The sequence below is a fragment of the Schistocerca cancellata genome, chromosome 5 (genome assembly GCF_023864275.1).
Source record: "Schistocerca cancellata isolate TAMUIC-IGC-003103 chromosome 5, iqSchCanc2.1, whole genome shotgun sequence".
NCBI classification, from domain to species: domain Eukaryota; kingdom Metazoa; phylum Arthropoda; class Insecta; order Orthoptera; family Acrididae; genus Schistocerca; species Schistocerca cancellata.
The window spans coordinates 829,857,449-829,872,710 of NC_064630.1; the positions used below are offsets into that span (position 1 = coordinate 829,857,449).

The following is a 15,262-nucleotide window of genomic DNA, read 5'->3' on the forward strand; positions in this document are numbered from 1 at the left end:
AGGGTGACGCCAGAACACATCTGACGCGGCACTTGGACAACAGTGCCAAGCAGACACAAAGGTCTTCTGTAACTTCATTAAACATTAGGCCAGCCAAGAGCCCTGACAGGCTCGGGATACGAGAGCACATTTGGTCACCTACATGGGGGGAATCATATCATCGACTGCTATACAACCCTCGCCTCCCTTAAACTCTTTCTCGGCATTAGAACATTCCGTATCCGTCACAGGTACTGATGCAAGCACAGCTGCAGGATGCCCTGGTGAGTTCAACGTAGTATCTACAGCCGCTGCCACTTGGAGGCCACTACTCTAAGTCCACATGAGAGAAATCTGTGAGCAGCACTCCTGTCAATCACAACGGCGAGTGACTGGGCTGATTTCCGTGAATTAAGAACTGATCTGACTGTATGCAAGCTGTTCAGCTTGGGAGCAGGGCACCTGTGCCACCACTGCTGGACAGTGTAAGTACCACCTTACCGACTCTATGCTGGACTACCTCTCATTGCTCGAATTTCTGTCTACATACCACTTTGACAACTGACAGCAGGGGCCCAGCCTAAGCACAGCTTGTCTCAATGACCGCAGTGAGGCTCTGATAAAATAACACAGCTACGCCAGGCTGTAGCGACACACCAGCTACTGGATACAGTGGAGCCACAGCACTGACTCCCGACATGCAAAAGCCAGACACTGCTAATTCCCTGCCAGGTGTTCATGTGCTACTCTGCACCTGCATGATACGCAGCTTCAGCGTGACTGCTTGTAAGCAGTGCTGCGGAGAAGATATAGTGGGTATAAAATCTCTTGTTAATAAATGATTGCTAATCGGACGATGTCTCACTAGCACACTGGTGCTCCGGAAGACTCCACAACCACCTTCCCTCGCCCGAATTATTTGTCCTACACTCATGTAAGAGGCTGCATCTGGATGGCTCCTACAGATACTAACGACAGTAGCACGAACACAGCAAAGCGGCTTCGGCGTTTCCGAATTGCGCGTTCCAAAGTGCTGTCATTTGTAGAAGTCGCTTGTGTCAATGGCACTCCCCATTTGTGGCCTGTGTCGTAGTCGGAATGACGTTCCGACTTACATATTTCCGACTTACATATTTCCCTTACTGCGTCGCTTGCCTGCAATGGCACCAGGTCGCACTCAGTTTCACTGTGGAAAGTAGTCAAAGTGTTTCGGCTCATCAGTGATTTCACGTGTGAAACAATAGACTATCTAGACAGGCTGGATCATGTTCGAATATGTGTGAATTCCTAAGGGACCAAACTGCTTAGGTCATCGGTCCCTAGACTTACACACTACTTAAACTACACTACTGGCATTAAAATTGCTACACCAATAAGATGACGTGCTACAGACGCGAAATTTAAGCGACAGGAAGAAGATGCTTTGATATGCAAATGATTAGCTTTTCAGAGCATTCACACAAGGTTGGCGCCGGTGGTGACACCTGCAACGTGCTGGCATGAGGAAAGTTTCCAACCGATTTCTCATACACAAACAGCAGTTGACTGGCGTTGCCTGGTAAAACGTTGTTCTGATGCCTCTGTAAGGAGCGGACCATCACGTTTCCCACTTTGATAAAGGTCGGATTCTAGCCTATCGCGATTGCGGTTTATCGTATCGCGACAATGCTGCTCGCGTTGGTCGAGATCCAATGACTGTTGGCATAATATGGAATCGGTGGGTTCAGGAGGGTGATGCGGAACGCAGTGCTGGATCCCAACGGCCTCGTATCACTAGCACTCGAGATGACAGGCATCTTATCCACGTGGCTATAACGGATCGTTCAGCCACGTCTTGATCCCTGAGTCAACAGATGGGGACGTTTGCAAGACAACAACCATCTGCACGAACAGTTCGACGACGTTTGCAGCAGCATGGACTATCAGCTCGGAGACCACGGCTGCGGTTACCCTGACGCTGCATCACAAACAGGAGGGCCTGCGATGGTGTACTCAACGACGAATCTGGGTGCACGAATGGCAGAACGTCATTTTTTCGGATGAATCCAGGTTCTGTATACAGCATCATGATGGTCGGATCCGTGTTTGGCGACATCGCGGTGAACGCACATAGGAAGCGTGTATTCGTCATCGCCATACTTGCGTATCACCCGGCGTGATGGTATGGAGTGCCATTGCTTACACGTCTCGCTCACTTCTTGCTCGCATGGACGGCACTTTGAACAGTGGACGTTACATCTCAGATGTGTTGCGACCCGTGGCTCTACCCCTCATTCGATCCCTGCGAAGCCCTACATTTCAGCAGGATAATGCACGACCGCATGTTGCAGGTCCTGCACGGGCGTTTCGTGATACAGAAAATATTCGACTACTGCCCTGGCCAACACATTCTCAGATCTCTCACCAATTGAAAACATTTGGTCAATGGTAGCCGAGCAACTGGCTCGTCACAATACGCCAGTCACTACTCTTGATGAACAGTGGCATCGTGTTGAAGCTTCATGGGCAGCTATACCTGTACACGCCATCCAAGCTCTGTTTGACTCAATGCCCAGGCGTATCAAGGCCGTTATTACGGCGAGAGGTGGTAGTTTTGGGTACTGATATCTCAGGATCTATGCGCCCAAACTGCGTGATAATGTAATCACATGTTAGTTCTAGTATAATATACACTCCTGGAAATTGAAATAAGAACACCGTGAATTCATTGTCCCAGGAAGGGGAAACTTTATTGACACATTCCTGGGGTCAGATACATCACATGATCACACTGACAGAACCACAGGCACATAGACACAGGCAACAGAGCATGCACAATGTCGGCACTAGTACAGTGTATATCCACCTTTCGCAGCAATGCAGGCTGCTATTCTCCCATGGAGACGATCGTAGAGATGCTGGATGTAGTCCTGTGGAACGGCTTGCCATGCCATTTCCACCTGGCGCCTCAGTTGGACCAGCGTTCGTGCTGGACGTGCAGACCGCGTGAGACGACGCTTCATCCAGTCCCAAACATGCTCAATGGGGGACAGATCCGGAGATCTTGCTGGCCAGGGTAGTTGACTTACACCTTCTAGAGCTCGTTGGGTGGCACGGGATACATACGGACGTGCATTGTCCTGTTGGAACAGCAAGTTCCCTTGCCGGTCTAGGAATGGTAGAACGATGGGTTCGATGACGGTTTGGATGTACCGTGCACTATCCAGTGTCCCCTCGACGATCACCAGTGGTGTACGGCCAGTGTAGGAGATCGCTCCCCACACCATGATGCCGGGTGTTGGCCCTGTGTGCCTCGGTCGTATGCAGTCCTGATTGTGGCGCTCACCTGCACGGCGCCAAACACGCATACGACCATCATTGGCACCAAGGCAGAAGCGACTCTCATCGCTGAAGACGACACGTCTCCATTCGTCCCTCCATTCACGCCTGTCGCGACACCACTGGAGGCGGGCTGCACGATGTTGGGGCGTGAGCGGAAGACGGCCTAACGGTGTGCGGGACCGTAGCCCAGCTTCATGGAGACGGTTGCGAATGGTCCTCGCCGATACCCCAGGAGCAACAGTGTCCCTAATTTGCTGGGAAGTGGCGGTGCGGTCCCCTACGGCACTGCGTAGGATCCTACGGTCTTGGCGTGCATCTGTGCGTCGCTGCGGTCCGGTCCCAGGTCGACGGGCACGTGCACCTTCCGCCGACCACTGGCGACAACATCGATGTACTGTGGAGACCTCACGCCCCACGTGTTGAGCAATTCGGCGGTATGTCCACCCGGCCTCCCGCATGCCCACTATACGCCCTCGCTCAAAGTCCGTCAACTGCACATACGGTTCACGTCCACGCTGTCGCGGCATGCTACCAGTGTTAAAGACTGCGATGGAGCTCCGTGTGCCACGGCAAACTGGCTGACACTGACGGCGGCGGTGCACAAATGCTGCGCAGCTAGCGCCATTCGACGGCCAACACCGCGGTTCCTGGTGTGTCCGCTGTGCCGTGCGTGTGATCATTGCTTGTACAGCCCTCTCGCAGTGTCCGGAGCAAGTATGGTGGGTCTGACACACCGGTGTCAATGTGTTCTTTTTTCCATTTCCAGGAGTGTATTTGTCCAATGAATACCAGTTTATCATCTGCATTTCTTCTTGGTGTAGAAATTTTAATGGCCAGTAGTGTAAGTGAAACTAACTTATGCTAAGAACAACACACACACCCATACTTGAGGGAGGACTCGAACCTACGGCGGGAGGGGCCGCGCAGTCCGTGTCATGACGCCTCAAACCACGAGGCCACTCCGGCCTGGATCGTGTAGCAAGGATATTAAATATGGCTTAGTCCTTCACCTTCGGTGGTGGCTGATACGGAAGGCGACTCTGCGACTTGTTGGCTCACCTGCGGCGCTGGCGAGGACCTCGGCGTCCTGGAGGTTCTGCAGCGCGGGCCCCGCGTAGAAGAGGCTGAGCGCGACGGCGCCGATGCCGAAGAAGACGCAGAACATGAGCAGCGCGCGCCGCCGCGCCTCGCGCAACATGGCGGCGCGGCTGGCCGTCCGCAGCGGCGAGAAGGCGGCCGCGCAGGCCCGCACCCTCGACACCAGGCCGTCGACGCGCCGCCGCTGCCGCAGGAACACCAGCGCCTGCGGGCGCGCCAAGTCAGCCGGGCAGCGCGACTCGACGCCGGTTCCCCGCGCGGCCCTCTGCACGACTCAATGCAGGCTAAAGGTACGTTGTCCAAGGCGCGACGCACACTAGCGACTGCGACGGGTCGCTATGTGACGTCAGAAGTTGCTTGCTGGCGCATGCACAGTTCGAGTTTGGGATGCAACGCGCGACTGTTGCGGCAGCTGCCGCAGCACTGCACCAGTGAGCAGTGTTGCGACGGAAGTCGGACGACACAAAGACGTACGGCTGCCAGAAAGATGTCGAGCCAGTCAAGGAAAACTGAAATGAGCCACTCACAGGATGTGATGCTCTGTGAACTGCTCTCACAACATCCTTGCCTTTACATTTTGAAGAACCCTAAATACAGAGACACTATGTTCTGACGCAGAATTTGGGAAGAAATTGGTGCACAGTTGAAACTGGCTGGTGAGTGAAATATATATTTTCCCATTAATGCAAATTTTTCAGGCCTGTTATGAAAATCAGTATAATCTATGCAGATGTAGAATTAGAATGATGAAACTGAACTTGAAGGTCAATTTTCGCATTACTCTTTTTTGTGACGATAAAAATTGAAAACGGCAAGTACATTATAAAATGAACAATCTAAAGTACAACGAGAAAGTTACATTTTACAGTACCTTCACTTTGAAAGTAAACAGTAGATTGGTGTCTTGTGATACCTTCTAGTTGTGAAAGACCACCACCAGATTGTTGTACAGCTTTCTGTAATCAGTAGATGTTCGTTTTTGAGGAAGGCGTTTCTCAACAGATTGCGCAAACAGTATGGTGCAATAAGTAATTTGTGACATTCACTTCAATTCATTGGTAGAAGATGGTGCTCAAAAAACTTGTGCCAAAAGTGCACTACTGTTTTACAAGGCCCTTCTGGTCTGACACAGTTCACAATTGAAATTCGTCTTTTGTAAATCCTGGAGTCATCTTTTGAGTGTAGCTTGGCAAGATTAAATGTTCATGTCATCCATAACGATGTATGCTGTCAGAATATAAGAATACAGAAGTTCATTTGGATGGGAATAAAGAGTCAGTCGGCTATGAAAGTTGCCTTAGCTTGTTCCAAAAGTTTCTGCATGGGAGAAACTGACAAGTATAATTTGGGGAAATTTTGTGAACAAGCATGGACATTATTTCTTCCACATTTCTGCCAGTGTATACTGTAGACGTCCAGAATGAAAATTCTAGAGATGTTTAAAGTGTAACCCTATCTTGTTGTCAAGAACTTGAAACAATGCAATGACACTAGCGTGCGCGTATTGTTAATAAACTTATCTTTCATTGGAATTTTAGGTGAAATGTGCAAAAACAGATGGAGGAATATTCGGGACTAGTATCAGAGAAATAAACGAGAAAGAAAGCTTGGAACAGGTTCAGATGCCTCAGCAAAACCAAGAAAATGGGTTCTGCTTGATCACTTGGGTTTAAGAAACCTACATTTCGTGGCATTTTAAATGAAATTGTCAAGAGCATATGGAGAAATATTAGTAACTCATACCGCAGAAATATATGACATAAAATGGTCTCATTAGGTCCAAATGTGTCAGCGAAACAAAACAAATGCATTCTCTATCGTGTGATGACCACACGATTCTCGTTGCACGTCGACAGAACTGGCGGGTAGTCGCGACACTCCCGGAGATACATGAGCCCAAATCTCGGAAACGGAGATAGATATCATTCTGATCTCAACTTTAAAAATAATTTCGATATGTTAGCTTCTTTTCATCGGCAACGATGTTTGACCTAACGTGAACCATACGTAAAGTAGCCAGCGACCACATTTTTCACTGTACACAATTCAAATTTTATGCAGTAGGTTACTTGTAAATTAAGTATCGGAATAACTGTGACGAATATCGGAAAAATAGACACCTCATTATCAAGCTGTGATGTGAAACTGTAAGATACGCAAACATCAATTTTTTGTGCCTTTTACTTTCCTCACAATTGATAGAGAAGTAATATACAGCGAAAAAAACACGCAAAACCGACAGAGATACATTTCAAATTTTGAAAGTAAAAGGAGAATCCGTATCGAAAAACTAACTCTGGGAGCCGATGTAACTTTGTTGCATTAACATACAGTATTTTTTACAGCAAGAAAATCGGAATTCTTATTTTTCTTATGTATTTGAATCCGCCGCCGCCGACCGGAGCTTGGGAAACAGCGACGACTCCAGTCGTGTTGCGGCCGTGTCGCCGTCTGCCAGAGTGGGAAAAGAGGAGGGGGGCAGCGTCGCAGTCGCAGCCAACTGTCGCGTCTTGCACAACGTAACTTAACTCACCACTGCTGCAGGTCCTTCACCGCTCCAGACAAGACGACAGTAATGACGTAATTCGAGAAAATGCTAGTCCCTGCAGCGTCTTCGATCGTCATTAACGTCACACCGGCAGTCGACCCCCACAGAAATATTGCAAGTCCGAGCTGTGCCACCGCCGGCACCGATCGGGATGGTGTCCCGACCGTAGCGTCCCGTAGTTGTGAGGCCCTGCGCAGCAGGTTAAAAATAAGGTCGCAAGGGACAAGCGCAGCAGCCACGTCTGAAGTCAGATCGAATCTACTGCTGCTCCCTGTGTACACACTCGCCGCATCACCACCCAGCCGAGCTTATTTCAGACTCGTGAGTACCGAGTGCCAGGTTGTATTCGGTGAACAACGTTTGAAATAACTGCACTCAGAACATTCAGAGTGCACGATCTAAAGACTTGCAGTATGACTTAGCTCATTGTCTTGAGCTGCTTCTTTGTTTATTATGGAAATCGAGAGTTATATTTGTATAAATAATTCTATGTACGTTTACTTGTCAAAGCAGTGGAGAACTGTGAAAGTGTCCTTCAGTACCAAATAAAGAGTTGCGTTATCTGAATGTGTGTGTTAATTCAGTAGACAGTTCTTCTCGTTCCCCTGCATCTACGAAAGGTGACCACAAGTCACTCCCGAGCAGAGTAAGCTGGTCGCTCTGGAGCACTGCAAATGGTGTAGAACTGGTGTACTGGGGTACCAAAGTACCCTCAGCCGCCCGCCCGTTTGGCCGTGCGGTCTAACGCACAGCTTTCCGAGCGGGAAGGAGCGCCGGCCCCGGCACGAATCCGCCTGGTGGATTTGTGTCGAGGTCCGGTGAGCTGGCCGGTCTGTGGATGATTTTAGGCGGTTTTCCATCTGCCTCGGCAAATGCGGGCTGGTTGCCCTTATTCCACCTCAGCTACACTATGTCGGCAATTGCTGCGCAAACAAGTTCTCCACGTACACGTACACCACCATTACTCTACCACCCAAACATAGCGGTTACACTCGTCTGGTGTGAGACGTTCCCTGGGGGTTCCACCGGGGGCGGAACGGCACAATAACCCTGGGTTCGGTGTGGGGCGGCGGAGGGATGAAGTGGACTGCGGTAGTCGTCGTGGGGTTGCGGACCACTGCGGCTGCGCCGGGGAAGGAGCCTCTCCGTCGTTTCTAGATCCCGGGTTAACGTGACATAATATACCCTCAGCCACTGAAGTAAGTCATGGCAATGAAGTGATGTTGTATGTGTCGCTCAGTTGTACGGGTTCAGCACGGTAAGTTGGCAAAATACAGAGACGTGGCCGTATGACAAAGGAACTATTCTGTTTGGACGTGCCCATGACAACACTCTGAATAAAGCTGCCCCACGTGCTGCTGTATCGACGCAAAGTGTCCGACGCATCTGCAGAAAATGGTGCACTTCTCGCAGCCGCGCACCGCAGAGTAAAAAGAGTGGTTTTAAAAAGATCCTGACTGATGGTGACCAGAGACGCGTGCCACATGCAGGACTGTATGCGACCGACATGTGGGGCCGGGCACCAAGCAGAAGTCCATTGCTGAGAGCGGCTCACGCAGCTTCTCGTCTTCAAATGGCAGAAAACACAGCAATTGGACGGCAGTTGACAGGCGTAGTGCAGTGAGCTCTGACCAGTTCCGATTCTGGCTCTTTTCAGATGTTGTAAGGCGTCAGGTGCATCGATCACCCAATGTAGCGTTTGACTTGGGGTATGTAGAGTCTGTACTTTAGGCTGAAGGTGGGGTTTTGGGAGTGTTTTCTTACCAGGAATATTGTGCCAAGAGCCTTTCCTCTCCTCCTTTTTCTTTCACAAGGCCATTCGCAGTATGATGGTGACACCATTGCAGTATCCGCCTATATTCCTGAAAAGTCTACACTTTTGCCTGATTTCCCCCTCAAAGTCCGTTTTTGACGCCATCAATGACATTGTGCATCACTGAGAAATATCCACTACCTCGTGCATTGTTTTCAAGTTTCCCCTAACCCTACTCCTATGACCTCATGGGCTGCGCTGTGTACAAATTTCCGAAAATTCAAAGTAATCCAAATGTATAAAGCATAATTTTAAAAAAAAATGTAAGATATCAGATACCAATATTAATCGGCTAATTGTCAATTATGCAAAATATGTGAGAACCTGAGGTGCTATGAGCTTAAACGACCTGGCAATTACCTGTAACTGCCGTGCTTTGATATACGTCATAGTTTCAAATTTATAGGCAATAAGCAAATTAGATTAGATTATACAATTCTCCACAGTATCATGTATTATGAAGTCAACGCAGCACGGGCACATCCATAACTTATTTCCTATAAAATTTAATTTACAATACTCAGCGTTTTTGATAGTTACAATAAATTAATTAAAATCGACCATTAATAAAGGCTTTTTCCTTGTGGTATGGTACGTATGTTGTAAATTCCGAGAGCATGCGGTGAGAGATCATGGAAGACGATTCAGAATCACTGACCACTTAAGATTAATGTTAACTTATACATATGCTTCCTATGTGTAAGCCAGTGTTCCAAAAATATTTCAAAATGTAATTATTTATTGCCAAGGTAACTGTTATGATGATATAATGTGGTTTGTAGACAACGAATGACTGCTATCTACATATTTCCATAGTTTCTCATTTGGAAAAAGTGAACGGTGACCACAAAAGTTATTTTTGTTGTTGTTATGGTCTTCAGTCCAGAGACTGGTTTGATGGAGCTCTCCATGCTACTATATCCTGTGCAAGCTTTTTCATCTTCCAGCACCTACTGCAGCCGACATCCTTCTGAATCTGCTTAGGGTATTCATCTCTTGGTCTCCCTCTACGATTTTTACCCTCCACACTGCCCTCCAATACTAAATTGGTGATCCCTTGATGCCTCAGAACATGTCCTACCAACTGATCCCTTCTTCTAGTCAAGGTGTGCCACAAATTTTTCTTCTCCCTAATTCTATTCAATACCTCCTCATTAGTTATGTGATCTACCCATCTAATCTTCAGCATTCTTCTGTAACACCACATTTCGAAAGCTTCTATTCTCTTCTTGTCCAAACTATTTACCGTCCACGTTTCACTTCCATACATGGCCACACACCATACAAATACTTTCAGAAACGACTTCCTGGCACTTAAATCTATAATGCTGACCCTAATTTCAGTTGCAATAAATTGGGAAGGGTGACATCAGCAACGCTACATAAGGGAGATTCGTCAGTTGTGCATTTTTGTGCTTCAGCTGTGGTTACGACTGTCAGCGGTGAGTTTGAGATAGGCAATGCTGGAGAGAGATTTTGTGTGCCAACTAGGCTGCACCAAATGTGAAGCAGTATACTGTAAAGTATGTTTAAGTTAATTTCTTGCCAACTAGAAACAATACTGACATCACAAAATTGTTAAAGCTTTCGTGGCTACTTGTTGACGAAATGCCTGCTGACTTCCATCTCGCGTTCTTCAGGCTGACATTGGTTTTATGATTTTTCTGACGTTTCATGAGCACAAGTGTCTAGCATTGTGAAAGCTTAAACCCCACGATTGCTCGTCGAGCTGATTATGTGCACCCGTCGCACCAACGTCCGACGACCTTTCTGTCGTCATTATCACTGTGGTTCTTCCCTTGATACCTGCAATGGTCGTTCGCTGCTTCACAGAAATCCAGGATCCGTTCATCTTGAGGCTTTTCTCTTTCTTGTCAAAGCTACTGTCACATTTAGGGATTTCTCCATCATGCATGAACAAGAGAGTGTGGTAGCTCTTCTGCACAGCCGGAGAATTTTATGACGCGGCCGGCTTTACAGAGCTCCTGCTGCGCCCCAGCAGATTTCTCTACCTGTCCCAACATGCAATGTCGCTTATCTTCGGTGATTCTGGAGTTGATTGGTGGTTCAGTCATTCCAAAGTAAAACTGGCCACAAGTACATGGAATGCTGTATATACCCGACACCTTGAGACCTTGTAAACCTAAGCTGTGGTACAGATATGTCAACTATACCTTTCTTGTGTATGTTTAGAAACTTCTTGGTGATTTCCTGAAACACCTAAATAGTCTCCATGTCAACATGAACTTCACTATGGTGTTAGAAAAGAACCAACAAATAATCTTTCTAAATGTGATGGTTACGCAGGATGATGGGAACCTGGGACACAGCTTGTATTGAAAACCGACACACGCGGACTGACACCTGCACAAACTTTTAAACAGGCGTGGTTAACACACTCGTAATGCAGCCAAGACGCACATGCGAGCCGCAGTATTTCAGATGCGAGATGCAACACGTAGAAAGCGTGCCGAGCAGCTATGGGTACAACATCAGTTACATAAGAAGTGCTACGGATTCAAACACATGGTGAAGTGACACATCGAGAGAAGAAATATCGGGCACAGTCTTTCTGCCGTTGATGGACGGAACCGGCCGTACATTACGCAAGCACAGCGCAAAAACTATTTTTTAACCGACAAAGTAGATCAAAGGGTGTCACAGATCGGCAAAGGACTAAAAGTACCCCTTGCAATGCCTAGAATATACCGCATACCATGTATATGTGGAGACGTCTATGTTGGAATGACTAAAAGATCAATCAGTAATGAAGTTCAGTCCTTCATTTGGCAGATTCTATCAACAAGGGTGGCTGCTCATTGTATTTTGTATCGAAATCGGAGTATATGATGTCGAAATCAGTCAGATATCATTCGAAATCAATGAATTAACGCATCTTCGTCGAAATCGCTGAATTTTGCCTCGAAGTCAACTAATTTGATTTCGCAAACATGGAATTTTGTGGTGAAATGAGAGAATTGTCCTTCGAAATCACTCACATCGTTTAGCTAGAGTGCACAGTAATCGCGGAAGTTGGAGAAAGATGTTAGTGAAAGGTTTTTCTACGCGAGCAACATAGATAGCAGAACAGGAGGAAATTAGTAGGTGTAGTTTTGACACATGGCAGTGCTACCTAATGATTATCACGTTAAGGGGATCTTTGTTAGGTACGAAGCGGCCTGCAGGACGGATCCCCTAGCCACCTCCACCCCACCCCTCTTACCAGTGGAACAACATAGGTATCGAGTTACATGGGATGTGACCCAAAAAGTTGTTTGTTAGCATCACTGAAGGCACGTCAGAATGGTGTTTAGTCTCATTCCTATAGTAATTACGTCACGTAGTATAGCGTCAGTTCTGCGTTACATGGATTAGAAAAGCCACTTTTAAGTTGAAAGTATCTGAAAGGTGTTATTTTTGATCCGGTATGCCGTTCCTTGCTTTGCTGGAGTGAAATATGTTCCACTGAAAACATTCCATTTTGAATCTGACGATTGCACACAACAAGAAAATGTCGCCATTAAATCACTGCTGATGACACTCCTGCATCTCAAATGCCTCACAAAACATATACTCCATCGTGTAACTCCGAAAGGTGTGTTGTTATCGAGGTTACCGATTTCCACAGAATGTCTAAGTCACGCAAATGTCCAGTAGCATACCAGATGCCTTCACAGCAGACGAATTTGATGGCAATATCCATGTGGTTCCTTCAACAAATTCACTACACATACACGTCTACATGAGTGTGAAATAGCGTTTTGTTTCTAAAGGTTTCGATGTAGACTGTCCATTAAACTCCAATCATCCTTCATATAAACAGAAAGTGATCTATTGTTCAGACTAGTATTGCACTTTTAACTAATTTTTATGTGACTTTTCACATAATTTGTTACTGATTTACGTATAACGTAGGACATTTTACGTTTCTAGTACATTTTTAAATGAATTTTGAGGAATTTGAAGCTGTGGTCTGTTTATGAAAGGTTTTTCAAGTCATAATCCATTGGAGAAACAGTAGGACTTCGATTTGCCACCTAAATGTTTTTTTGGCAAGCTTACTCGTTTCCACAGGATATCTAAATCATTTCTGACGAATGTTAATACATTAACAATAGCTCTTGTGGGAGAAGTCTTTTGTCAATCAGGATTACAACTGTCAGGAGATGAGTACTAAAATGGGCATGTGTGCAGACTTTGAGTTACTCTGCAAGATTGCTGGTTCGTGGGACATTGAAATATGTTCGAGTGTTGTTGAACATTCAGATATTTCTATCATTGAACCTAGAGTTAATCAAGGTAATGGGGACTCTGATTTTACAAAGACTGTTCTGAAACATTTCAAGCTAAGTTCGGCCTCTCGACATCTTATGTGAATTGAGAATATGTTGGGAATTTGAACAATTTGCATGTTAATCAGTAGCCATTTAAGCTATATGACGCATGCTTTGGTTGTTTGTGTTGAGGAACTGATAAGTGCAGTGGACTGATAACGATAACTTAAGGTATTGCACCATTGATCCTACTTGACACTTAACCCCATAAATGTACGTGATACAGCAAAACTATAACAAATTGCACCCATCTTACAGAAAAAGAATAACAAAATACAACATATAACAGCAAAATTGTAACAAACTGCAAATGTCACAGAGAAAGTTAACAAATTGCAAATATTACGGTAACAAAATACCCCACATTACAGCAAAAGTATAATAAAATGCCCCTATTATATTAAATATTTTAACAAATTACCCATTACACCACTTTTTTACAATAAATTTCGCTTGACACGTGCAAGCTATAGAGTTCTGTGATAGCTGTAGGGCAAATTACAGACCACTCCTACATGACTCACATACTGATCATACTAATAAGGGACTGTGGCAATCTAAGGTGGCGGACCTTATGATAACACAGTCCAAGATAGTGATCCTGGACATCATCGATGATTTCAGAATCCAATATGGCGATCCAGCATGGATGACCTGTGGATATGGTGCAGCCTGCAACGTTAGCACTCCAAAATAGTTGTTCCAATTTCTGTGACGATGCAGTTGCATATCCCCACCAGTCATCTGCAGCATGCAGGCTAACTAGCCGTCAAATGGACTTGACATTTGTCATCTGTACACCGTACTGAAAGGTTGATCATTATGTACTGTCATCAGAGATCTGCCACCTCCAGACAAAAAAGACTCACTCACACATTCGATTGTAAGCAGTAACCGTTACGTCTATCCCAATGTCTGTTATTTTAATATGTATATGTTTTCATGCCTTTCATTTATTTATACCTGAGGACAACAGCATCTTCATGTAGATGATGCAACGTCCAATACATTTGAGTAACAATGGAAATGAAGTCATCACTCAGACACGTTCTTAGACACAGCTCCAAACACAAGGAGTATAAATCAAGTCAAAACTCTACTGAAATGTTTCCTGACTCTGAGCTCCCACTAACTGAAATGCCTGCACCATGCATTGGGTTACAGCTAAGTCATGTCAGAAATCCGCTGCGTAGACCTCAAAGCCATATACAAGTGGAGAATGTCTGTCAGGGTATGATAGTGAAGTTCACTGACATTGAAAGGGATCAAGTTCAAATGGTTCTAATGGCTCTGAGCACTATGGGACTCAACTGCTGTGGTCATAAGTCCCCCAGAACGTAGAACTACTTAAACCTAACGAACCTAAGGACAGCACACAACACCCAGCCATCACGAGGCAGAGAAAATCCCTGACCCCGCCGGGAATCGAACCCGGGAACCCGGGCGTGGGAAGCGAGAACGCTACCGCACGACCACGAGATGCGGGCAGGGATCAAGTGGAAAAAGCTGAAATACATCGACGATTTGTGACAAACAACTCCTATCTTTAGCAGTAGCAACAGCAAATCCGGCAATAACATGTTTCGCGGTCATATGTTGAAACTATCGTCTCAGGACTCAGCACATTGCACATATTTAAAGCGTCCAAGTACCAGGAAACTGAGCAGCATGTGTACTGGAATACGGATCACCAATGAGATACTCAATCCATATTGAGTACATCATAAAGTTCTCTTCAATGACGTTGTTGAAAATGTGTTGCAACATGAAGTATACAAGGAGGAGAAGGGGGGTAGACAAGTGTGTGAGTGTATGGATGTGCATTATATCTAAGTCTGAGAGTATTATTTCTATAAACAGAAATTCCATAAAAGCAGAGTTTACAGACTGCATACTTATGTCTCTTTGTGCTCCAATTCGTTTGAATGAAATACAGGCTGAATTTAAGGCATATACAGAAGAGATATCGGGAATATATTGCAGAGTATGAATGGGGTATCTGTAGGGGAAAAAAAGAATAACACTGTTTTAACGAAAGTGGTTTATCCACGATAGCTAACGAAGTCAATGTTTTAACAATGTACAAGAGTTTGTATGCTGTGGACTGTAGAATGCAACAATATCTGAGATAAACTGGTGTGACACAGTTCCAGGACAGGACAGTATCCA

At 45.9% G+C, this 15,262-nt stretch overlaps 1 protein-coding gene across 1 annotated transcript in view; it reads right to left on the minus strand.

Annotated features, from left to right (window-relative positions):
- The window catches only part of LOC126188827 (uncharacterized), a 165,655-nt gene that overhangs the window by 121,958 nt on the left and 28,435 nt on the right, over positions 1-15,262 (minus strand). Inside the window, exon 3 of the mRNA XM_049930440.1 lies at positions 4,360-4,663. Within this exon, the coding sequence (XP_049786397.1) occupies positions 4,360-4,663 (304 nt within the window). The remainder of the gene's footprint in view (positions 1-4,359; positions 4,664-15,262) is intronic.